This window comes from Acinonyx jubatus, chromosome A2 (genome assembly GCF_027475565.1).
Source record: "Acinonyx jubatus isolate Ajub_Pintada_27869175 chromosome A2, VMU_Ajub_asm_v1.0, whole genome shotgun sequence".
Lineage (NCBI taxonomy): Eukaryota > Metazoa > Chordata > Mammalia > Carnivora > Felidae > Acinonyx > Acinonyx jubatus.
This window is the reverse complement of record NC_069383.1, coordinates 162,549,087-162,573,878: the sequence shown is the minus strand read 5'-3', so window position 1 is coordinate 162,573,878 and position 24,792 is coordinate 162,549,087. Positions and strand designations below refer to the sequence as shown.

Here is a 24,792-nt window from a genome sequence, read left to right as displayed (position 1 = left end):
GGGCGGCGGGGGGGGCATGTGGGAGGGTCTTGGACGCCGCCCTGAATTACCCGAACGTTATCCAGGTGGGTGACAGTCTCCACCCAGCCGGACTGGTGCACCGCTAGAGAAACTGCTCAAGGCCACTGGGGCTGGTGGCCTTGAGGATGCATTTAAGAAACACGTGTTGAGCACCTACTGAGTCCCCGGGAAACACCGGGGAGCAAAGGCGGCACCTTGAGGCGAAGATGGACACAAGTGACCGGGCAGTGGTGACTTAGTCCGATTAAGGTGCCATGAGGGCCCCGAGCCATAAGGGAGCTCAGCCTGGGTGCCTCCGGGAAGGCTTCCTGGAGGAGGCGGTGTTGCAGCAAAGATCCAGAGAGTGAGTAGGAGCGAGTAGAAATGAGATGGGGCGAGTGAGCCGGTTGGGAGTGACATGGAGCGCAGAAAGGGCGCTGCTGGCGAAGACACAACGAGGACAAAGGCTAGGAGGACAGGTGGAGGGTGGTGAGAGAACAGTAGGTGTTTTCCCACCTGAGCTCGTTGGCCAGCAGGCAGCCCCGCAGCCGGCTTGTCTCCTCCCTCTGTTCACCCCCGGCCCCCTGGGGCGGCTGCCCTCAGAGCCGATCGGGTGTCAGAGCTGAGCGCTTGGAGCTGCCGGTGTGACTGGTGGCCCGGCTGGGAGCAGGTAACTGGAGCCCGCCGTGGGCGCGGAGGCCGAGTGCTGGAGTCACTGGCGTTGCTGGAGGTAGGAGAGGAGGAAGTGAGGGAAGCTTGGGATGGAGACCCCCCCTTAGGGCCTCAGCCTCTTGCCTTGGAGCCCTGGTGTGTGGGAGAAAGGAGAGGTGTGTGTGTATGTCCTAGGTGTGCTGCTGAGCTACCCAGACACCCTGACACACACACACACACACACACACACACACACACACACTTCCCACTTCCCAGCCTTTGCACTCTCTAGGGCACTTACCTTCTTTTAACGGCTGCCGCCCTGCTCAGCCTCCTGCCTGGCCACTAGGTCCTGCTTTATATATCATCCCCTCTTCCAGAAAGCCACTCTCGTCCCCCAAGCCCATGGCTTCCCTCCTGCCCTGGCAACCTGTGGACTCCCCTTGGCTATCTTATTACTCCTGCTCTAGGTTTGATTGAGACAGAGGCAGAAGAGAAAGGGTGGGGTGAGTACAGTGTGGGTAGGGTGATGGGTGGAGGGGTGGGGGAATAAACGGGTGGGTAGGTGGAAAAGTGGATGGATGAATGCACTCGGGGGGGGGGGATGGATGGATGGGTGAGTGAGTAGACAGATGGGAGGATGGCTTTGAGAATTCACAGGCAGGATGGACGGGTGTGGGACATGCCTTCAAAAAATCCCACTCGGGACGGCTGGGTGGTTCGGTTGGTTAAGCCTCCGACGCGTGACTTTGGCTCAGGTCACGACCCCGCAGTACACGGGATCAAGCCCCGCGTCGGGCTGCACGCTGGCCGCGCGGCGCCTGCCTGGGATTCTCTCTCTCCCTCCCTCTCTCTCTCGAAATAAATAAACTTAAAAAAAGAAATCCCACTCAAAAGAGGAAGGAATCCCAAACAAGCCTTTGTGCTAAGAGGCCTCAGCTCTGGGCCTGGCCCCCAGGGGCCCCTCATTGTTCAGGAAGACGGTACCAGCCCAGACCACTTCCAGCCTACGAAGCCAGGGCTGGGGCAGAGGAAGGGACCCAACTAGGGGTAGGGGAACCCAGTTGGGGGAGTTAGAGTTCAGCCTGTGGACGACAGGCAAAGCTCATCAGAACACGGGATTTTGGAAATGGGCTGTGAAGGGTGAATAGGAGCTTACCAGAGAGAATGGAGAAAAACGGGCACCCCGTGCAGGAATAACCACACAGATGAGAGCTTGGAGACCGGAAAAGGCTTGAGCTGCTTCAGCAGGTGCGTTTCCTGCACACCTACTATATGCTAAGGACGCCACTGAAAACTGACCACGAGTTGGTCAAGAGGGGATTGTGTCCATCTTTTTAAGGGTGAGGAAAGTGAAACTCAGAGAGGGCAAGAGACCTGCCAAAGGGCACACAGCAGTCAGGGGATGGGGCATCCTGTGTCCCTGTCCTGCTCTAGGGTCTGAGATGGCCCAGGGAAGAGGAAGCTGTCCTTCTGAGAAGGGGGAGGCAGGTGGCCCTCCTGCTCACGGGGTCCCTCATTCCCACCCCACTCTGGTGCTTTCCCAGGTGGCCTGGGCTGAGGAGAAACGCCAGACGCTGGCCATGAAGACCCTGCGGGCACGATTTAAGAAGACAGAGGTGAGTCTGAGGCCGCTGAGATGCTCGGTGCCCCCCATCTTCAGGCTCCTGTGCCCCGGGGCCTGGCCGAGGAGCCCCTGGGCCTTTGGAGCATTGTCCTCTGCCCCTCATCCCATCCTTTTGGCGGCTTCAGTAGGGACCAGGCCACCCCCCTCCCCGTTCTGACCCTCCTGTGGTTCCTCACCACCCACAGGTTCAAATCCCCCCTTTGGCTTCTGTCCCCTCTCCTCCCTTTCCTGTCTACTGCCCCCTGCTGTCCTCATGTCCCCACTGCTTCCTGTTCAGTTTCCAGCCCCTCCTGTTCCCTCCACCAGGAAGCCCTCTCCTGCATCGCTGCCTGTCTGACCCTCCACGGCCCCCACCCTGTTTGGCTTCAGTAACACTCTTCTTTGTCCCGAAGAATCTCCATTCTCCCAAGCTCCAGTGACCGCTTGCTTTTCTGAGGACTCACTTTCCTGGGGGACCCCCAGCTCTTGCTCTTGAGGGGTTCGTTCACCAAATGCTTGCAGGAGGCACTGTGGCGGGCGTTGAGGAAATCCCTGCCCCCGGTGGAGCGGACAGCTGAGTGGGGGGTGATGGGTACTAAACAGGATAAACAGCTGAAAAGGCATGTTTGGGGCCACAGAGACCAAGAAAAGGAAAGGGGACTGGAGCATCTAGGGCAGGGGAGATGGCTGCAGTTTTAAAGCAAGTTGTCAAGAAAGGCCTCAGCAAGGAGCTGATATTCGAGCAAAGATTAGAAGGGAAAGAGGGAGGGAATTGCGTGCGCATATTCCGAGAATTGCATCCCGGGCAGAGGAAGCAGGCGGTGCAAAGGCCCTGAGGTGGGCCGGAGCTGGCTCCCCATGCAGCCATTCCTTGGACTGTGAACTCCCCAGGAGAGATGCTTTGTCTTCAGTCCTACTCACTCCTCCTTGACCCCCCCCCCCAAGTCCAGGGCACAGACTGAGAGAATCTAGGGTTAGAACACCCTTTCGTGCCTGGCCTTGTTCACATTTGACTTCACACTCGCCACAGGAAGAAACCAAAGTCTGGAGAGGTTAACTCGCCTCTCCCAGTCACAGGACAGAGACCCAGGTCAGCTGGCTCTGCTTGACTAGCTGGGTGACTGCGGGCCTGTCACCAGTCCCCCGTGGCCCCCTCAGTTTTCCCAACTGACCTTATTTATTTGTTAGTTATTAAGCTTAACGTCCCTTTTCCTTTCATTTATTTGCATTTAATTTTTAAAAGTTCAAACGTAACGTCAGTGAATTTGTTTTTATTTATTTCACCTAGCTTGGGTTTTATTTATCTTTTTTTTTTTTTTTTTTTAACGTTTATTTATCTTTGAGAGAGAGAAGGACAGAGCTCGAGCAGGGGAGGGGCAGAGAGAGAGGGAGACCCAGAGACAGAGACACAGAGACAGGGATAAATGGCTCATTAGCCCCTATCAACTGTGGCCCGGAGTCAGCCTGATTCATTGTGGAAGGATCCTAAAATCCTTCATCCTGTTTGGAGTCAGTTCCTGAGTTGGACTGTTCACGCTTACCCCCCAAGAACTCCTGAGATGTTGTAGCCGGTGGTAAACCAAAACGTATAATCGTTTAATTTCGAAAGGCAAATTCTATCAAAATCAAATCCTTCAAAAACTTTGTGCAGTTTAAAAAAAAAAAGACAAAAAGCAAACCCAGACTCCTAATTTGGGAAGTGGGTGTGTTAGGGGTCTCACACAGGTATGGGGGTGAGTGGTGGAGGGCAGACAGGTGTTAAAAACCTCAGACCGGGTGGGGGGGGGGTGGGGTGGTGTCTGGGAGGCAGGGAGGAGCCTGGGAGAGAGGCCGGAGGCTGGTGGCCAGAGGGCAGCAGGGGGGCGGAAGAGGGAGAAGCTTGTGCTCCATCCCCCCCACCGGGCATCTCGCTGTCCCTCCCTCCACCGGAGGCTCCAGTTTCTGGGCAGACAGCTGGAGTCAAGTTCAGCTTTTGTTCTGCCCGCTCCCCTGAGGGAAGAAAGCAAACACCCGTGACTTCGTGACTGCAGACGCACAGACACCCCCCCCCCTCCCCGTTGTCTCTGGGGGCTTTTCATTCCCAATTCTCAGGACACGGTCCAGCCACCACCCTCTTGCTCAGTCCTTCCCCACTCCTTTCTGCTGCTGCTGCTTCTTTTTTTTAATGCCTATTTTTGAGAGAGAGCGTGAGCGGAGGAGGGGCAGGGAGAGAGGGGGGACAGAGGATCCCAAGCGGGCTGTGCCACGGACAGCAGAGAGCCTGATGCAGGGCCCGAACTCAGGAACCGAACGGTGAGATCATCACCTGAGTGAAAGTCGGATGCTCGACTGACTGAGCCACCCAAGCACCCCACCCCTTCTGCTTCTTTATTATTTTTTAAATGTTTTTATTTATTTTTGAGACAGAGACAGGGCATGAGCAAGGGAGAGGCAGAGAGAGAGGGAGACACAGAATCCGAAACAGGCTCCCGGCTCCGAGCTGTCAGCACAGAGCCCGACGCGGGGCTCGAACTCACAGACTGTGAGATCCTGACCTGAGCTGAAGTTGGACGCCCAATCCACTGAGCCACCCAGGCGCCCCCCCCCCCCCCCGCCCCTTCCGCTTCTTTAATAGCAGCCTTTTCTCCAAGGCCCCAACACATCCTGATACCCGCTCTGAACCTTCTTGGAACCCTTCTGGGCCTCAGTTTTTCTAACTGTAAGATGGGATTTAACTGGGAGCCGTGAGCCTAGTGCTGGACTTCCCCCCCCCCCCCCCCCCCGCCTCTGCCTTATTTCAAGTTTTAGAAAAATCCCACAAGGAAGAAGATTGGAGTTTTTAGAAACCCATAGATCCCCAGTTCCTCACGGCTTCCTGGAAAGTCTGTCTCGCATGTTCATTCCCCAGAGTCACTATTTCTTTAATTCCTTCAACAGACATTGATGGGGCACCTACTATGCGCCAGGCCCTGTTGTAGACACTGGAGATGAGGGCCAGCTTCGCAGACCCTCACTCAGAAGGGCCCCAGTTTGGTTTACTGCTCTCTTCTCGCCATCTTGAAACTCTTAATAATTTTTGAACAGGAGGCCCCCGCATTTTCATCTTGCACCAGGCCTTGCAAAATCCGTACCTGGTATCAGCTGCGGATACAGTAGTGACTGAGGTGGACAAAGATCCCTGCCGGTGTGGCACTGACATCCTAGGGGGCGGGGTTAGACCAAAGGGAAACAATGTATTCGGAATGTTCGCAGTGTGGCATCAGCTAGTAAGAACAGGGAGGAGAAAAAAAAAAAACAAAAAAACCTGCTAATAAAGCCTCTTCAGGTGCTGCCCAGTGCAGACGGTAGGAGAGGAACAGGCCTTGTAGACCGTGGGGGAGGGAAGGTGCTCCAGGCAGAGGGCACTGCGAGCGCCGAGGCCAGAACCAGAAAGGAGGCCACTGTCTGACCAGAGGAAATGGAGGGGAGATGGGCCCAGGAAGTTGCCAGGGGGTACTGTGTAGAGCAGGGGTGGGCAGATTCTCCCTGTGAAGGGCCAGGCGGTGATATTTTTGTCTTCAAGGGCCCTCAGACCTCAATTCTGCCAATGCAGCTTGAGAGCAGCCATTGGCTGCTCTGAATGGATGGGCCTGGCTCCGCCCCAAGAAAACTTTTATTTATGGACGCGCAATGTGAATTTCATGTCATTGTCAAGCATCACATCACAAGATATTACTCTCCTTTTGATCTTCCCCCCCCCCCCCCCAGCCACTTAGAAGTGTAAAAACTATTCTTAGCTCTTGGGCCACAGGAAACTGGGGGAGGGGGGCTGGGATTTGGTCCCGGGGACCAGTTTCTGTAGAACCTCTTGGGCCTTGAGAGCAGTCTGGATTTTACGCCGAGTGAGGTTGTGGAGGCTTTTGAGCAGGAGGAAGATGGGAGCTGACTGGGGCTTTAGGAAGCTGGGAGACAAGGGCAGGGGCTAGGAGACCAGGGAGGAGGTATCCCCAGATGGAGCCTCCAGCGACAGGGCTGGCCCACAGGCAAGATTGGGTACGTTGATTGAGTTTGCAGGGTTGGCTGGTGGGTTGGGTGCGAGAGACAGGAGCCCTCAACACCCACCCCTCCCCAACTGCTTATTACCAAACCCTCCATCTTCCTGCCCCACCTCTCCTTCCTCCTGCGCAAAGGTGTCTAAGAATGCCAGACAGATCTTGCCTCCCGAGCCATGTCTGGGGACATCTGTGGTGGTCGCATTGGGGGGTGCTCCTGGCTTCAAGTGGATGGGGGCCAGGGATGCTGCTCAGCCCCCACGGCACCCATGCCAGCCCCCCAGCAGAGAACGATCTGGCCCTGAAATGTCCGCAGTGCCTGAGTGGAGGAACCCGGCTTTATGCTGTCTGTTGCATTGACCGTCCCATCTAGCGGTTGGGGAATTGAGACCCAGAGAAGGAGCGTGCCTAGGCCAAAGTCACACAGTGTGCAGAACATGACCAAGCTGGACTCAAGCCCCCTCCTCCTGTCTGCAGTCACTGCTGCTAAACTCAGGTCCCAGAAGGCCATCGCTATACTCACCCCTACTCTCCCCTCTCATCCCTGTGTCCTCCCCCGCCTTCCCCACCTCTGCTGGCGCCTTTGTGAATTTGCAGCCACATCAACATGGTGGGCCATTTTGCAACCTTTAGTGGCTCCCCTGATGTCCCACATTCCTGGTTTCCCCCTCCTCCCAGGGACACCCCTCTTCCTCTGCCCTACCCTTCAGTTATGACCCTCATCCAGCTGGTCCTGGATCAGGGCACAGGTAACTGGGCTGGTTGAGGCGAGCGATAACTTCACGATTCCTCCTGAACATGATCTTGTCCTTGCCACCCCCTAACTCGGGGGGATCCTGGCCGTCCTCTAAGTTTCAGCTCAGATGCCCTCTCTTCTAGGAAGCCCTCCCAGACTCCCCAGGGTCAGGAGTCCTCTCTGAGCTCCCAGCTGGCCTGGACTGCCCCCATCGCAGCCCCAATCACCCTGGTTCATCAATCCATGGGTGTACCTGTCTCCCCAGGGACCCCAGTGATAACAGCGGCATCTGTCACTGCCAGGCCCAGTGCAGCACCAGGCATCCTGGTAGGACAAGCAGAGTCAGTAAATGAAATTCACATGGCCCAGAGGGCCTTGTGAGTCATTCATTCACTCAGCAAACGTTTATCAACTGTCCCACCCCACCCCGAGGTGCCAGGTCTGTGCCAGGGAGGCCTCAGCCTGGCCCTGCGGTCAGGGGGCTCCCAGTCTGAGAAAACAACCAGCGAACACAGACCCTACCAGCCCCTTGGGAGGAGCTGTGTCCGTTCTGCTTTCCAGTGATTTAACTGACCACCTACTATGGCCTGTGTCCCAGGATTCAGCATTAGACATGCACATGGGCGCAAGGACACCTTTGACGAACGAATCCGTGTTTATCGCGCACTTGCTGCGTACCGGGCACCAGTGAGGGCTTTGCACAGAGTACCGCATTAGTCCTCTCGCTAACACCGCGTGTGGTAGCTACTGTTTGTTTTGAACCCCATTTTCCAGATGAGGAAGGCGATGTCCAAAGCAGGTAAGTACCTTGACTGGGTCGCACAGGCGTTAAATGTGAGGGGCCTGGGTGCAGGGCCCTGGATTCAAATTCAAGTTCGTCAGACTGCTGGGTCTCACGGGTGCAAGAGTGAATGAATGATGGCCAGGCAGCAGTGGGAAGCTGCGTCCGCCGAGAGGGCTCAGGCCGGAGTCACCCGCGACCCGCAGCCAGCTCAGACGAGGCGGAGACGACGCAGGCGGATCCCTGGAGATCCAGTGGGAGCCCGCGGGGGCGAGGGAGGCGGGCCTCGTTCGCCGCATCCCCCTCGCGGCAGGAAAGTCAGGTAGTGCCCGGGCGGCACTGCGCCCCCAGAGCCTAGCCCCCCCACCCCCCGCCCCCAGCACGACCCCTACCGTGGGGGCGGGGCCTCCGGGAGGGGGCGGGGCGCGCGGGCACCCCGGACCCTGACTCCTCCAGCCCCTCCCTCCGGGTCCTTCCAGCCCCGCCCCCGGCCTCCTCCAGCCCCTCCCTCCCGGTTCCTCCAGCCCCGCCCCGGCACGACCCCTACCGTGGAGGCGGGGTCTCCGGGAGAGGGCGGGGCGCACGGGCAGGGCGGTGGAGCTCGGGCACTCCGGACCCTCACCCCTCCAAGCCCCGCCCAGACCCCCTGCATCCCTTCCCTCCGGCCCCTCCCCTTCCAGCCCCTCCCCCCAGTCACCTCTGGCCCCTCCCTCCGCCCGACCCCCCCCCCCCCACCCACGACGCCCCCTGTCCCGCCCCGGCCCCCTCCAGCCCTTCCCTCCGGCCCCCTGTCCCTCTCTCCGGCCCCCTCCAGCCCCTCCCGCGGGCGTTCCTGCCCCTCCCTCCGGGCCCCCCTCCCAACCCCCCGCTCCGGCCCGGTGGCCTCCCGGAGCACCGAGCCGGGCACCTGGCGCCCTGGCCGCCATGAAGCAGCTGTGCGTGTGCGCCGCCGCCTCCTGCGCGGTAGGGCCAGGGGAGGGGGCGCGGGAGCGGGCGGGGCTCGGGCCCTAACTCTCCCCTCCCTGCCCGCCCCTCCCCGCCCCTGGCTGGGCCAGGACCGGACCCCCGCCCCCAGACCCGGGAAGGACCGGCAGTGAGGGGGGTGCGGGAGGAGGGGGGCAGAGGTCGAGGGATGGATGTTTGGGGAGGCAGCTTTGAGAACAGAAGGGGACACTGGAAAATGTAGAGGGCATTTGGAGGGACAGTTTCGGGGACCCGTTTGGGGTGAGTTCATTTGAGGGGATAATTTGGACTATGTTTTAAGGAACCATTTTCGGGAAAATATAGTGACATTTGGAGTATAATTTCAGAGAACATTCAAGGGATATTTTTGGAAGGACATTTTTAGGCCAGATGTTGGGGTCATTTGGGGGGATGATTTTGGAGACACTTCAGAAATTTGGGGAAGACGTTTTGGAATGTATTGCACGCTACGGTTGTTTAGAGCACGGATCTTGGGACATTTAGGGGACAATTGTGGCATTTCAGGGACAGTTTAAGAAGGATAGATGACAGATGGTTCTGGAAGACATTTAAAGGGACCCTTTTAGGGGTTCCCATGGGAAGATTTTGGAGGTGGGGGTGATGTTTGGAAAGGTGGCTTTCACTAAAGGGCTGGCTGGGGACAATTTCTGGAAAGATGCGGGGGGGGGGAATTTAATGGGACAATGATGGTAATGGCTGTTGTATGAACCTGGGAGCGGACGCTGGGGGATGTAGGCTTGGGGGGCGCTGTCTCAGACCCCCGCCCAGGACTACCTCCCCCTGCAGCTGCGGCTCAGCCCCGCTGACCTTGGCTCCTGCCCGCCTTGTGGCCCCTGCCCCATCCCGAAGCCGGCCGCCAGAGGCAGGCGCCAGGCAAGTGCCCAAGGGCAGGCAGTGAAGCCTGGAGCCCCGGCCAGGGGGGAGCAGGGAGGGGGCCGCGATCGCCTGGCCCCACTCTCCTCTGGGTGTGCCCTGTAGAGCCAGGAGTGGGGCAAAAGTGACGAGCGACTGCTACAGGCGGTGGAGAACGACGACGCAGCACGGGTGGCCGCTCTCATCACCCGCAAGGGGCTGGTGCCCACGAAGCTGGACCCCGAGGGCAAGTCCGCGTGAGTGCCCACACCCTGGGGGTGGAGGGATGAGGGGCGGCCATCCTGCAGCTGATCCCTGGCCTCCGACCTCCAGATTCCACCTGGCTGCCATGCGGGGAGCAGCCAGCTGCCTAGAGGTGATGCTGGCACAGGGCTCCAACGTCATGAGCACCGATGGGGCAGGTACTGCCTGCTGGGCCCCGGGGGAGGGATGAGGAGCTCAGACCGGGGGCTCAGCCCACAGGTCCACTCAGGTCCCGCTCCCTGGCTTCAGCGACCTGCTGAAAAAGCGGGGGTTCCGTTCAGTGCCCCCCACCCCGGGAGGCACAGGGACTTGTCAGGCTGCAGTGAACAAGAAAAAAGACTCTGTAGCTGGCACCAATCAAGGTGAGTCGACAGCTCGTGGGCGGGAAGTGGCCAGGACTCAGATAGTGGTTAAGGCAGAGGAATTAGCTGGAACAGAGGATTCCCTGAGCTTGAGAAGTACCTGGGGACGGGAGAATAGCAAGTAGAATTTGGGGGGAAGGGGGAGGTAGTATCTGACATATGGGGAGTAGCTGGGGTTTAGGGGTAGCTGGGAGGAGCTGGAACCAAAGGAGAGTCTGGGTGTATGACTTAACGAGGGCTCTGAGGAAATGTCTGATACAGAAGGCGTGGCCAAAGGGAGTGGCTGGGGCTCTGGAAGTAACTACGGGGGGAGCATAGCCCTGGCTGAAACTTCGGGACATCGTAGGAGGCACAGGCCGCCCGTGGGATGGCAAGGGTTTGTGGATTAGTGGGAGCATACGCAACAGCGGGATTCCGAGGGACAGGGCTGGAGCTGCCTGTTGTCGAGCACGGAGGGTGGCTGGGGACATGGGCAGGAGGGGCTGGGGACACGGACCGTGGCTGGGGCAATAGGGCCTCAGAAGTGGGAGGGTGTGGAGTATAGTCGAGATGAGAATGTCTGGGACACAGACTAGCTGGCCCCTGGAGAGTCTCCAGCTACGGGGAGTAGCACGGTTTGGAGAAGTACCTGGGGTTTGGGGCGTTCACGGGACACAGAAAGTCCTCGCAGATAGTTGACACAGATTTGGGGAGCAGCCAGAAGCTCCTTGAGTATGTGGAACCCTAGCGAACCCTCCCTGCCTTTCAGGTTACAATGCCCTCCACCTGGCGGCCAAGTATGGGCACCCACAGTGCTTGGAGCAGCTGCTACAGGTCATTTACCCCCTCATGTCAGATACTCCCCTAACGGAGATACTCCCTTCCCCTGGCTACCCCTGACTTCTATCAGTTCCCTGAACCGCACCCCCCCCCACCAGATACTCCCTGAATCCTGAGTGTGTCTTAGCCTCCTTTGCTCCTGAGCCCCAGCTACTCCCTGGACAACCAGATACTCCCTGAGTGTCCAGATACTTCACACACCCGAGATATGCTCCCAACACCAGGCATCTCCTGAGCCCCAGCTTCTCCTCAAACCCTAGGTGGTGGCTACAGCCACTCTCGGAGCTCTCGTCAAGCCCCCAAGCCCCCAGCTGCTCCTGAACTCCCAATGAGTCCCTCTGTCACCAAATTTCATGAAAAAGCGAAGAGAGTCACTTGGGAGTCCATGAGGAGGTGGGGTCCGCGGAGCGGGCACGGGGGAGGGGAGAGATAGGTAGGTAGGGAGCCTGAAATACTGCAGAGCCCAAGAAGGGGCAGGTCCCAGTTCCTGGAGAGCCTCCAACGACCCACAGCCCTCCCTCCCCAGGCGTCCTGCGTCGTGGATATCGTGGACAGCAGTGGATGGACAGCCCTGCATCATGCAGGTGGGTGCAGCCCAGCTTTGCCCTGCCCACCATGACCCAGAGGGTGCTGGGCTTGGGATTATTCTACTCCGGGTCCTGGGGGACTGGCCGCGAGCGTTCTGCCTCCTTCCTCCTTTTCCCTGCTGTGCGCGAGTCCCCGGGCTCAGCATTAATCCTCAGGAACACCTTGAGCCCCAGTCACCCCATCGGACAGGCAAGGTGGTTGAGGCTCAGCCACGAGAAAGCGGGGAAGACTCAGGCTGTCTGACCCCCAAGCACCAGGCCTGGGCGAGAACGATGGTGGTGGTAAGGACAGTGACCAGAATGTACTTTCCTAGGGAGTCTCAGGAAGGGCAAAGATCCAAGCATCCTTCATAGTCCTTGAATCCAAACTCCTTCCTGAGGGAGGCCAAGGGACCCGCCCGCTTGAACCAGAACCCAACCCGGCATCTGTCCACCATGCCCATGAGATCAGGGAATGACTTTCGCTCATGACTCAAGAAATGCCTGACCTTTTGGAAACACAGAATAAGCTGGGATTTGCTTTGGGGGTTTTAATCGTGGGTTGAAACTTCCGGGCAGTTGGCGTGTGCTGCCACCTAGTGGTCACACTGTGGAAGCTCAGCCGGTTATTTCATTCAATAAATATTTAAGTTCCTGCGATGTGTCAGGCTCTGTTCTAAGCACTGGGATTGCAGCAGAAAACCAAATGCCGTACCCCCTCGAGCACACAGCAGATAATCAGATAGGTCTTCTTGACATTTCTTTCTTTTTTGAGAGAGAGAGAGAAGGTGGGGGAAGGACAGAGAGAGAGAGAGGGAGAGAGAGAATCCCAAGCAGGCTCTCAGCTGTCAGCACAGAGCCCCACGCGGGGCTCGAACTCATGAACTGTGAGATCATGACCCGAGCCTTGACCGACTGAGCCCCCCAGGCACCCCTCTTGTTGACATTTCTAGTGATGGCATGAAACCCTTCCTCCTTTGCGGCTCTGGACGCACAGTCTCCCCCTTCCTTGACCTTACAAGGCTGTTTCTCGCTTCACGGCTCCTAAGAAACCTCTACCCTCTTCCTTTTCACCTTCGAGACTCAGAACTCAGGTCAAACCCCATGAAGCCTGCCCAGGCTCAGCTGACGTCTGATCCCTCCAGTGAACATTACCAGTCTCTGTATGAGGCTTGGCCCATGGTAGGCACGTACTGCTGGCTAAAGCGAAGAGAGGAAATACATAAAAATTAGCCCAAACTTCCGAAAGAGAGCCATGGTGGGATGTGGCAGGAACTTGGGACAGGGAATTAGCAGACCTAATCCTAGCTCTGTCTCTTACCCTACTGGCTGACCGTGCACCTGGGTGGGCCTCAGTTTCCTCATCTGTAAAATAGGGAGGCGTACCTTTGCTATTGCCCTCCCAGGGAAGGTAGGAACTTCTGTCACAAAATAAGGGATAAGAATCACACCAGGCAGAAGGCCCGCCCCCCCCCCCCCCAAAATGTCTAAACCTTGCCCTACCTACCCTCCCTCTTTTTCCAGCGGCTGGTGGTTGCATTTCCTGCTCAGAAATCCTTTGCTCTTTCAAGGCACATCTGAGTCCCCGAGATCGGGTGAGCCTCCGGGAACTTTTTGGGCACTGTACTTGAGGTACGCTGTCACCAAGTGGCAGCATCCTGGGCGCCCGTTAAAAAGCGTCAAAAGGGTCTGGAGTGAAGTTCAGGGGCAGTCGTATGGGCTTCCCTACCTCCCAAGGTCGGCCTCTCACATTTTGTCTCGTCCTTCCCCTGATTCCCACCAGTCAGGTACAACGCCCCTTATCATAGCCGCTCAGATGTGTCACACAGATCTGTGCCGCCTCCTCCTGCAGCAGGGGGCTGCCGCAAATGACCAGGATCTGCAGGGCAGGTGAGTATCTCCCATCCCAGTTGGCCCATTGTATGCCGTGTGACCTTGGGCAAGTCTCTTAGCCTCTGTGGGTGGGGGATCTAGTTGCCTCTTCCCCTCCCCCACGCAGCCTGGGTATGGAGGAGGGCCTGGGGGTTTGAGAATGCCCTCACTTCCTCAGCAGCCCCCTCTCCTGGTAGGACAGCCCTGATGCTGGCCTGTGAGGGGGCCAGCCCCGAAACAGTGGAGGTGCTGCTTCAGGGCGGGGCCCAGCCGGGCATCACCGACGCCCTGGGCCAGGATGCTGCCCACTACGGCGCCCTGGCGGGAGACAAACTCATCCTGCACCTCCTGCAGGAGGCAGCTCAGCGCCCCTCACCACCCAGCGGTATGCACCCCGCCCTGCCCCCCCCCCCCCCCCCAGGCCCCGGCCAAAGCGAATCTCCTTCCCTTTGTCCGCTGGAGACAGTTTCAAGGTACCCTCTTTACTGCATCATAGAAGCATGCCTCCGCCGATGCTGCTCAGAACAGTTTCGAGGGTCCCCGGAGCTTTTAGAATAATCTTGGGGGGGGGGGGTCCACTCTGCTTTCCTGGGTCATCCTTATGCTCGGATATTTGCCTTTCCTAAGAATTGGCACCCCGTACCTGCCCCATCCTGGAGGTGCCCCTGTCCTCCCCTTTTGAGAGTTTCAAGGTCCCTCCTATCAGCAGCTGCAAACGTAGTCGAGTCCTACTTGAAAAGTCCTGACTCTTGGGGAATTGGGAGCCCACCCCTGCCGTAAGTCCCTTGGGCTCACTAGTGCCCTTCCTAGGGCTGGGAATAGAGTTCCTAAAACAGAGTGCCTGACCCTGCTTCCCTCTCTTCCCTGCCCTCCTAGAGGATGACTCGGGCGAGGCATCATCTCAGGTATGGATCCCTAAGCAGTGAATGAGTCGTCCCCCTGCACATGCTACCTTCCCCCTTGTCCCAAGCTTTCTGGGGAGAGAAGAGGTGGACTTCTGTCCCAGGGTTGTGACCTAGGAAGACCTGTTTGGGATGAATGCTTCCTTCAGGGTATGCTGTTACCAAGTGATAGCAGCATCTACAGCATAGCTCTCAGAAGTGGGTGAGAACACTGCGGGGGGGGGGGGGGACGGGGCCAAATCATGGGGCTGGGGCGGCGTGGTAGAGGGAACCGAGTTTGGTGAAGTCGGGGAAGGAGGCAAGTCCGGCCTCTTTCTCTCTCCCAGCCGTATATCATCTCAGCTCCACGGGGAAAGGGAACTTGTAGACAATTTGGTCCGGTACCAAGTACCGAGGCACAAAGAGACGCTGAGCGTAAAGCGTAAGATCTGGAACTCTCTGGAGATGTGGCCCCTTTCATGCTGGGATAAGTGAGGACCGGGGAGAGGCAGGGTCTTGCGCGGGCTCACACGGGAAGTGAGGGCAAGGGCTGAGGTCGATGGCGGATAGCGGGGCCCTGCTGGCCTGGTGTCTTCGGGTCAGAGGCTGGCAGGTTCCCCACGGGCTTCCTCCACCCCTTCCCCCAGAACTCTGTGTGGAGCCACGAAAAGCAAGGGGCCCCCAAGAAGCGGAAAGCGCCTCAGCCCCCTGCCAGCATCCCCATGCCGGTGAGAGATGTCCTGGCTGTGGGGGCGGAACAGGGGAGGGCGGGCGGGGGGCACAAGGTCTGGCTCACATACGGGAGGGGACAGCCCTTGGGCCTCATGTGAAGGTGGCGGGTCCCCGGGTTGGGGGGGAACAGGATGATCGCGATGCCTACGAGGAGATCGTGCGGCTGCGCCAGGAGAGGGGCCGCCTGCTGCAGAAGATCCGGGGCCTGGAACAGCACCGGGAACGGAGGAAACAGGAGGTGAGGGGCCCCAGAGACACAGGCCTGGGGCTCAGCCTGGGGTGGAGTGCAGTTTTGTGGGGAAGACCCCCCCTCTCTCTCCTAGCTCCCTCCTCCCTCCCTCCCCCCTCACTCACTCTGCTCCAGCCACACGGGCCTCCTTGTGGCTCCTCCAACACGCCAGGCCTGGTCTTGCCCCAGGACCTTTGCACGTGCTGAGCCCTCTGCTTGGAACACGCTTCCTCCAGATGTTCCTGTGGCTTCCTTCCTCTTTTCCTTTGGGTCTTTGCTCAGAAACCCCTTGCCAAAGACGCCTTCCCTGTCCACCTTATATAAAATGGTGACACCCCGGACTCACTTCCCAGTTCCCTTCGTTTTTTCTTTCTTTCTTTTTTTAATGTTTATTTATTTATTTTGAAAAAGAGAGTGAGAGCGGGCACGTGTGAGCGAGGGAGGAGGGGAGAGAGAGAGACAGAGAGAGAATCCCAAGCAGGCTCCTCACTGTCAGTACAGAGCCCGATGTGGGGCTCGATCCCACAAACCATGAGATCATGACCTGGGCCGAAACCAAGAGTTGGACGCTCAAATGACTGAGCCCCCCAGGCGCCCTGAGTTTCCTTTATTTCTATTCAAAGTGCTTACTGCTATTGGACATGACGTACATTTTATTCATGGTCACCCATTTGACTATAAGCCTGTGAGCAGAGCCATGGTTGACCGGGATGGGCTCACAGAAGATGCTTGATGAATATTTATTGGATGAGCGAATATTTGAGTAAGGCAGTGAATGAATGAGCGGCCGCAAACGGGGTCTGACACTGAATAAATACTTCGTGATGAGTCAGGGGGCAGAGCGGTGCCGGGTGCACAGGAGGTGACACAACGGACGTCTGCGGTCGGGATGGAGGGCTACTAAGCAGAGGCGGGGAGGGGAGGTCCTTCTACCCGGATTCGAGCCCCGTCCCCTCTTCTTCCCGTCAGCTGCCAGAGACAGAGGCCAGCTCCCTACACAGCCTGGAGAGACAGGTAGGTGGGAGCCGTGGGGAGAGCCAGCCCCGCCAGCCGCCCCCCGGCGACTCCTCCTGGAGGCTGGCCGAGCCCCCCACTGCCCTCCTTCCAGGTACAAGAGCTGCAGCACCTGCTGGCGGAGAAGCAGGAAGAGAAGGAGAGCCTGGGACGCGAGGTGGAGAGTTTGCAGAGCAGGCTGTCCCTGCTGGAGGTGGGCGGGGCCTCTCCTGCTGCGGCTACAGGACAACCACACCAATACATATACCGTCTCTCACGCGCACAGCCACACTCCCAACAGTCAAACGCGGCGCAAATGTGCCATCACAGGCAACACGCCCACAGACACACGTCCGGACACAAAACGGACACGTCCCAAAACGCGTAGCCTGTAGGCACAGAGGTGAACGACCACGGTCATCCGCACGTGGCCCTGCCCGTAAAGCTGGCAACCACAGCAAAACGTCTGTGAATGCATAATCACACACGCACCCTGTACACCCTCAACGTGTGCCCGACAGACGCTTCTCATCCAATCACACGCGGACGACAGGGCCACAGGTCCGTGTACATGCACATGTATTCTCCAAAATACGTCCATTCGCAAACATAGGTACGTACACAAGCATGCCCGCGCACACGGACACGCACACGTTGAAACATTCACGGACACACCAGACTAAAACACAAGCACAAAATCACACGTATCACAGGAGCTCACACGGGAGATGCGGGGGGCCACACCACACGCACGTGCTCACCACAGACCCACAAACCCTGGGCCACGTGATCCGGGACTCGCGCACAGACACGTGACCCCAGCGTGGAGTTGCAGACCCTGTGAGGACACAGCCCACACACCCAGGCCGCACATACGACTCCAGTCAGTGGGCTGTGGTCGCGTGTTTGGGCAGCGGCGGGGCTGATCGCCGCTCCTCCCTGGGGGCCCAGCGTAGGCCCACGGCACACAGTAGGCACTGAGTAAACTCCGTGGGCCAAACAGATCCCGTCTGATGCCCCGGGAGAGTGTGGGAGATGTGGACACCCCTGTCCACTCTGAATTTGGGGAGGGGAGGGGGACAGGACCCGAGCTGGACCCCGTCCCTCCCCCCAGAATGAGCGGGAGAACACGAGCTATGACGTGGCCACCCTGCAGGATGAGGAAGGTGAATTGTCTGACTTTCCAGGTGAGCCCCACCCCATCCTCCCTCCCTGCCCACCTTGTCCCTGGGGTCCCCGAGAAACGGGGCCTTGACCCACAGGCATGGAGAGAGTTTGAAGCTGGGAGGGAGGTCGGCCCTCCTCCACCGCTCCAGACCCCCAGCTCCCGTCCCTGTGGCCCAGGACCCTTGGGGCTGACTCTGTGCGCCCACCAGGGGCCGAGGCTCTGCTCTCCAAACGGCTAAGCCCCTCGGCCCAGGAGCTCTTGGCCTCACTGCGGGAGCAAGTGGCTGCACTCACCAGACAAAACCAGGAGCTGATGGAGAAGGTCCAGGTGGGGAAACTGCGGCACCGGAGGGTGGGGTGGGGACAGATCTGAGGACCCCAGGGATTGTCCCCAGGGGGAGGCGGGGGTCAGCGTGGGCATGTGGCTGAGTCTGTGGGCAGGGAAGGTGGCGGCAAGGCCACTTGTGCCCCCGTGGCCCCAAGCTCCCACCGGCTCCCTGCTACCACCTCCCAGATCCTGGAGAGCTTTGAGAAGGATGAGATGGAGGTAAACGGGTCAGCCGAGGTCATCCCCCTGGCCCTCTATGACTCTCTCCGGGCTGAGTTTGACCAGCTCCGCAGGCGGCACGCCGACGCCCTGCGGGCACTGGAGCGACAGGAAGCACAGCGCGGCCCTGGAGAAGAGGAGGCGGCCCCTGGGGAGGGCAAGGGCACGGGAGTCAAGACCACCAGGGACGGGCCAATGGAAATGGAGCTTAATGGCACCACGGCTCTGGGAACCAAAGTTGACGGAGCCGAGGCCCCAGACGACGGGGCTGCAGGAGATGAAACCGTGGAAGCGGCATCCACGGGGGCCGAGGCCACGGAACCAAAACCCACAGACGCGGAGGCCACGGAACCAAAACCCACAGGCGCCGAGGCCACGGAAACAAGATCCACGGGGGGCGAGGCTGCAGAAACAGAGGCTCCAGAAGAGGGAGGAAACCCAGAAGCCGAGGCCACAAAGCCAAAAGCCGAGGAAGCAGAGATGAAGGCCAACGGAGTGGGTGAGGTGGAGGCGGAGCTTCCAGGCACAGAGACCACCCACGTGGAGGCCACAGCCCCGAGGGGCCCCCTGGGCGCCGTCCTGCACCCTGGTGCTGCGGAGGCCTCAGAACAGTTGCAAGCGGAGCTGGAGACCAGGATCCGTGGCTTGGAGGAGGCACTCCGGCAACGGGAGCGGGAGGCAGCCGCCGAGCTGGAGGCGGCCCACGGCAAGCGCCAGGCCGCGGAGGCCGAGGCTGGCCGGCTCCGGGAGCGGATGCGCGAGGCTGAGAGTGGCGGAGCCTCGGGAGGCGGCGGCGGCGGCGGCGGCGGCGGCGGGGACGCGATCCAGCTGCGAGCCGCCCTGGAGCAGGCCCGCGAGGACCTCCGAGTCCGGGACTCCCGGCTCCGGGAGCTGGAGGCGACCTCGGCCCGGCTGGACGAGGCCCGCGCTGGCCGCCTGCTGGCCGAGGAGGAGGCCCGGGGCCTTCGGGCAGAGCTGGCCCGGCGGGAGGAGGTGCGGCTGGAGCAGAGCCGGGAGCTGCAGGTGCTCCGCGAGCAGCTGGCCACCGCCACGGCCGCCGGGGAACAGCAGCGGGCGGTGGCTGCCGAGCTGGGCCGCGCCCGGGATGCGGCCGAGGCCCGGGCGGCCGAGCTGGCGGCGGCCTGCGAGGAGGCCCGGCGGGGCCTGGCGGAGCTGCGGGAGGCCTCCGAGGCCCTGCGTCAGTCGGCCGTGCCAGCCTCCGAGCACCACCGGCTGCAGGAGGAGGCCCTGGAGCTGCGGGGCCGGGCGGCCGGCCTGGAGCAGGAGGTGGTGGCCACCGGCAAGGAGGCCGCACGGCTGCGCGCCGAGCTGGAGCGGGAGCGCGCGGGGAGCGTGGCCCGCCTGGAGCACGAGCGCGTGGTGGGCGCCTTGCAGGCCGACGTGGCCCGGCTGGAGGGGCAGCTGGAGGAGCTGGCACGACGGCACGAGAAAACCAGCGCTGAGGTGTTCCAGGTGAGCGCGGCCGCCGCACCCCCACCCCCCTGGCCTTGGCAGTCTGACCTGCAGCCGCGGGGCGTGGCCACCCCATTGGTTTCAATCCTATAGACCCTTGACCCCCTCGGCGGCGTTTCCAGGTGGATGGCCGACCCTGCAGCCGTTCAGATCTCTTGGGTGGTTCAGTTTGTGTGTCTTTTTAAAAACCTTTGGGCCATTTTGACCCCATCGTTTTTCTTTTCTTTTTTTTTTTTTTTTTTTTATTTCCTTTTCTTTTTAAAATTAAAAAAAAAATGTTTACTTACGTTTGAGAGAGAGACAGAGTGCAAGCAGGGGAGGGGCAGAGAGAGAGGGGGACAGAGGATCTGAAGCAGGCTCTGTGCCGACAGCAAACAGCTCAATGCAGGACTCGATCCCACAAACTAGGAGATCATGACCTGAGCCAAAGTCGGGTGCTTCACCGGCTGAGCCGCCAGCCCCATTATTTTTCAAAAGGTTAGGGCTCTCTGTGGTTTGTGTATGAAACCTCCGTGCACCCAAGGTCACAGTGTCTCTCAGAAACGTTATTGCTTTAATTCCAGTCACATTTACCCTTCATCTTTGAACGGTGTGTATGGTGTGAGGCAGGGATTGGGGCCCACTCATTGTTTTGTAACCACTGACGGTTTTACCTGACATCCATCTTCCCCACTGGTTCAAAACATCCTGTGGTTCCCGGCGGGCTGTTTAGAGCTTGTCGTTTTATGATCGTTCTCAATGCTTAAGCCCGAAAGTAGGAGGATGTTACACCCAGAGGCTTTTTTTCACTTCATTTATTTATTTTGCGAGAGGCAAAGAGAGAGTGACTGGGAGAGGGGCAGAGAGAGGGAAAGCAGGAATCCCAAGCTGTCAGCACAAAGCCCAAGGTGGGGTTCAAACTCACAAACCACGAGATCATGACGAGCCAAGATCAAGAATCAGAAGCTTAACTGATTGAGCCACCCAGGCGCCCCTGCCCAGAGATTTTTTTCATCTAATATTTTGAGCCCAGTAGATTTTGGTGCTGAGTTATTGTTGCTTTTCTTAAGGCCAGGGAATATTTTTTGTCCCTGGTGGTGGACATTTGATTCCATCTCTTCTTTTAAAAAGGCAAAAACAAAAAAACTGGTAGGTGTTATAACAAAACATGTGAATAAGCCCACATTCGCTGGTTGTTGTCAGGAGAGCATTTTCCTCTCCATGCCCCTGCTCACTTATCCCTACAACAGAGATCATAATACTTTTGAGTCCTCACGTGAAAACGAAATAGTTTAATCTATATATGATGGTATAAGAGATCCATAGTGGCAGCCATAAGTATTATTTTTCCAAGAAAAAGATTACAAAAAATTTTTAATGTTTATTTTTGAGAGAGAGAGAGAGAGAGAATGTGAGGAGGGGAGGGGCAGAGAGAGAGGGAGACACAGAATCTGAAGCAGGTCCCAGGCCCTGAGCTGTCAGCACAGAGCCCGACGCGGGGCTCGAACTCATGAACCGTGGGATCATGACCTGAACCGAAGTCGGTCACTTAACCGACTGAGCCACCCAGACACCTCTGATTTTTCTTTTTTAATTGTTAAAGTGTAGCCAGTCTGTACTGAGTAGAACCTCTACCTATTATCCATGTTCCCCTGGAGCCAATATTTCTATAAAGGCCAAAGTTCTCCCAGCCTCCAGCCCATGACCAGTTTTTGTGAAGCTGACATTGCTCCGATCTTGGTATTTTTGTGAAAATGCAGTCATCGTTTGGATGTTGGTTTGCTTTTCGTCCAAAGTCTTCTGGTTTTCTTTCCTGTTGTAAGAAATCTATAAACCGTCACGACACGGAACAAGAAAGGAGCATCAGTAATGACGACAGCACAACAACTCAAATATAGCACTTCCTGTGTGCCAGGTGCTATTCTAAGCAGATCTGTATTTGTTCATTTTATCCCCGTTATCACTCTGTGAAGTGGGGGCTGTTATTACCCGTATTTTACATATGAGGAAACTGAGACACAGAGAAGTTAAGTCAGTTGTCTAAGGCCACACAGCTAGCAGGTCAGAAGTCTCTGGCAGAGTCAGAACGTTTATGGTGCCCAGGAAGAACCCCAAACTCCCCTGAGTCAAAGTCCTCAAGGTCAAAACGGGCTTGACTGTCCTCAGGCCAGAGTAGAAGCATCAGAAGACTCTGGGTTCCAGGCATCTGGGATCCACATGTCCTTGTGGTCACACATGGGCTTGGGCTGCAGGTCCAGAGGGAGGCGTTATTCATGAAGAGTGAGCGTCACGCGGCCGAGGCCCAGCTGGCCACAGCAGAGCAGCAGCTGCGGGGGCTCCGCACCGAGGCCGAGCGGGCACGCCAGGCCCAGAGCCGTGCCCAGGAGGCCCTGGATATGGCCAAGGAAAAGGACAAGAAGGTGTGTCCCCTTCTCCTGTGCTCACTTGAGGGGCTCCCACTCAACAAAGGTTGCGGGAAATCCAAGAATGTCCCAGATGAAAGAGTCTTGGGAGATCATCCCCTTTTCCAGTTGGGAGACTGAGGCACAGAGAAGGGAGGGCACAACTCAGACACACGGGCTACGGTTCTAACTATGAATTATAACTACAGTAACGTTTATGGAGCACTTACCGCATGCTGGGCCTCCTGCCATGCCTTTGACATGGACTACGCATTTAATCCTCATGTCAGCTTCCCATAAGATTGGTGCTTTTATTGTCCCCATTTGCGGAAATGAGGCACAGAGAGGTGATGCCACTTGCCCAAGGTCACACAGCCATGCAGTGGTTCGGGCAGCGTTTGAACCCAGGTTCCCAAGTTCTGGCTTTTGGGACCAAAAGCCAGAAGGCATCCTTATTCCCGTTTTCTAGATGAGCAAGCCGAAGCTCTGAGAGGCAAAGTGAGCGGCTCAAAGTCTCACATCGTGTCACTGGACAGCGGATGTGACTCCCAGAGCCCCAGGTGCATTGGCACCAGGTCACCCAGCCCTAGCTCGCTGTGTGACCTTGAACAAGTCAGTCGACCTCTCTGAGCCCAATACCGCCTCTTGCAAAATGAAAATAAAATTGTGGTAGAGATTATGGTAGATTTGTTGCAGGGTCTGTCCCTCTCCGCACTGGTGACACTCAGGACGGGTCACTGGGGAGCCGTCCTGGGTGCCGTGGGGGCTGAGCAGCATCCCTGGCTTCCACCCCCTCCATGCCAGAAGCAACCCTGGCGTGACAACCACAGATGTCCCCAGACATCTCCTGGAGTCCCCTGGGGGCAGAATGGCCCCCCTGGTTGAGAACCTCTGCTCCATAGTAGAATAGTACAGCCCAGCATTTATTGAGCACCTCTTGTTTGCCAGGCAGAGTTTAGACTTAACCTCTGTTCAGAATCACAGTGACCCTCCAAGGTGAGAATTGTGACTCCCCTTACTGTACAGAGCAGGAAACTGAGGCTCGGAGGGGTTGAGTCATCTTCCCGAGATCTCCTGCAAGAAGGGAATAGGGAGGGGACTCAAACCCAGGGCTGCCTGGCCCAGCGCTGCCCCCCCGCCCCCAGGCCAGGCTGCTTTTGGCCTCCCTGGAGAGGTCCAAAGCCCCCACCCCCCATGCCCGCCCAGGCTCAGGGTACCTTGATGCCCCCCATGCCCCCCCCCCCCCAGATTACAGAGCTGTCCAAGGAAGTCTTCAGTCTCAAGGAGGCCCTGAAGGACCAGCCGGCCGCCCCAGGCCTCTCGGAGGTGGAGGCCCTCCGTGGCCAGGTTAAGACTCTACAGGAGCAGCGGGAGGTGAGGGCACAGGGCAGGGATCCCGGGAGAGGGACGGGCCGGCGGGCATGGGAGGAACATTAGTCAGCATTTTAGCAGCTGTCACCCTGGTGCAGGGGCTCTGGGTCTCCAGGGTGCAGTGGGGCATGTTCTTGGGGAGGGTGGGTCCCGCTTTCTGAGCCCCCCTCCCCCATACCCACAGCAGGCTGCCAGGGATCACAGCGCAGTGGTGGCCTTGTATAGGAGCCACCTCCTGTATGCCATTCAGGTGAGTCCCGCCTCCAGGGGGAGGCTGGTGGGGGGAGAGCTTCCGGGCCTCCAGGGGTGGGGAGGGAGGGAATGGGAAGATGGGAAGTGCCCAGGCTCTCTCTCCGCCCCCTCCCCCCCCCGCCCCCCCCCCCCCCCAGGGTCAGATGGACGAAGATGTGCAGCAGATTCTGAGCCAGATCCTACAGATGCAGAGGCTTCAGGCTCAGGGCCGCTGAGCATCAGAACACTGGCCTTCCGCCCGCCAGGCCCCGCGCAGGGGTGTCCGGGCTCCCACACTGGCCCCCCCTAGCTCGCAGACCAGCCTGGGCCTTCCCGACCGCCCCTGGCTGTGTCCACTGCCCCACTGGCCCCCCTGCACACACTGGCCAGTGTCAAGGCCAGCCCTGACCGTCCCCCGCCCCCACTGGAGAATCTGTGGTCCCCTCTCCCGTGTCCTATCTGTCCTGTTTGTCCCGTAGCCAGGCAGCACCCCGGACCCCAGAAATAAACGCTCTTGGAGCCAAGGATGAAAGTGTGTGGCCTGATCGCTGCCCCCCTCAGGGAGGGGAGGGTGGCCACGAGCAGGGACGAGGAGGTGAGGTGCTCACCCCCCCACGCCAACCACATGGTCCCCGGAAGGAATGCTGTGTTCGTGGTGTCAAAGCTCATGATGAACAAACCACCTAGATGTCAAGTGAAGACAGGATCCGCGTCTGCCCGTCCTGTGTCACTTTCCTCACCCTGAATCTGGCCTTGCTGGGGGCATCCCACCCCCAGCCTCCCTGCCCCTGGCAAATCCCCAGAAATCCCCTGGGGTTTCTTGGATCTTTCTAGCTAAGGCAGGGGAGGCAGGAGTGTGGCTTGTCCCGGGGGTTTCCTTGGGTGTCCAGGGAAGGCACCATGTCTGTAGGGGCTCAGCCTGTCTCTTGGGGTCCCTGTGGCTCTGATAAGGTCCGCAGGTGGGGGCTGCCTCCCCGGGGCCTGCATTTCTGTCTCTCTGTGGCCTGGCGTGTGGAGCCCTGGCCAAGGTGGGTCCCCACCACTGCGGTCGGGCCTCTCTTCACCCTGTCTCCTTCCCTAGGTCTCTGTCTGTCTCTGTCTCTGTGTCTCTCCTCTGTTTCCGCCCCTGTCTCACGGTCTCCCATCTCTGTGTCTTGCTCTCTCCTCTCTGTGTGTGTCCCCATGTCCCTCCCCACAGTGTTCCTTTCTCATCCTTCTCCATGACATTGTCCCCCTCCGGGGGTTTCCCCGTCCCCGTCCTCGCTGCAGGCGGAAGGAAGGACT

The 24,792-nt window shown here is 58.6% G+C and overlaps 1 protein-coding gene across 18 annotated transcripts; it reads left to right on the top strand.

The window, feature by feature from the left end:
- Nucleotides 1-8: 8 nt before the first annotated feature.
- ANKRD24 (ankyrin repeat domain 24) lies at nucleotides 9-24,574 on the top strand. 18 transcript variants are annotated; one of them, XM_053220092.1, is made up of 23 exons: nucleotides 9-730; nucleotides 1,122-1,157; nucleotides 2,199-2,270; nucleotides 9,555-9,641; nucleotides 9,747-9,877; nucleotides 9,954-10,042; nucleotides 10,995-11,059; nucleotides 11,592-11,649; nucleotides 13,156-13,226; nucleotides 13,415-13,521; nucleotides 13,701-13,888; nucleotides 14,380-14,408; nucleotides 15,032-15,112; nucleotides 15,247-15,354; nucleotides 16,315-16,359; nucleotides 16,454-16,552; nucleotides 17,453-17,525; nucleotides 17,715-17,833; nucleotides 18,020-19,525; nucleotides 21,757-21,924; nucleotides 23,155-23,280; nucleotides 23,462-23,527; nucleotides 23,667-24,574. In XM_053220092.1, exons 3-23 carry the CDS (start codon nucleotides 2,235-2,237, stop codon nucleotides 23,742-23,744), a joined length of 3,330 nt encoding a protein of 1,109 aa, XP_053076067.1. In that variant the 5' UTR covers nucleotides 9-730; nucleotides 1,122-1,157; nucleotides 2,199-2,234; the 3' UTR covers nucleotides 23,745-24,574. The 18 variants fall into 18 exon arrangements, with proteins under 18 accessions (XP_053076067.1, XP_026905387.2, XP_026905388.2 ...); XM_027049586.2 differs by lacking the exon at nucleotides 1,122-1,157 and having other exon boundaries at nucleotides 9-364; XM_027049587.2 differs by lacking the exon at nucleotides 1,122-1,157.
- The last annotated feature ends 218 nt before the right edge of the window (nucleotides 24,575-24,792 follow it).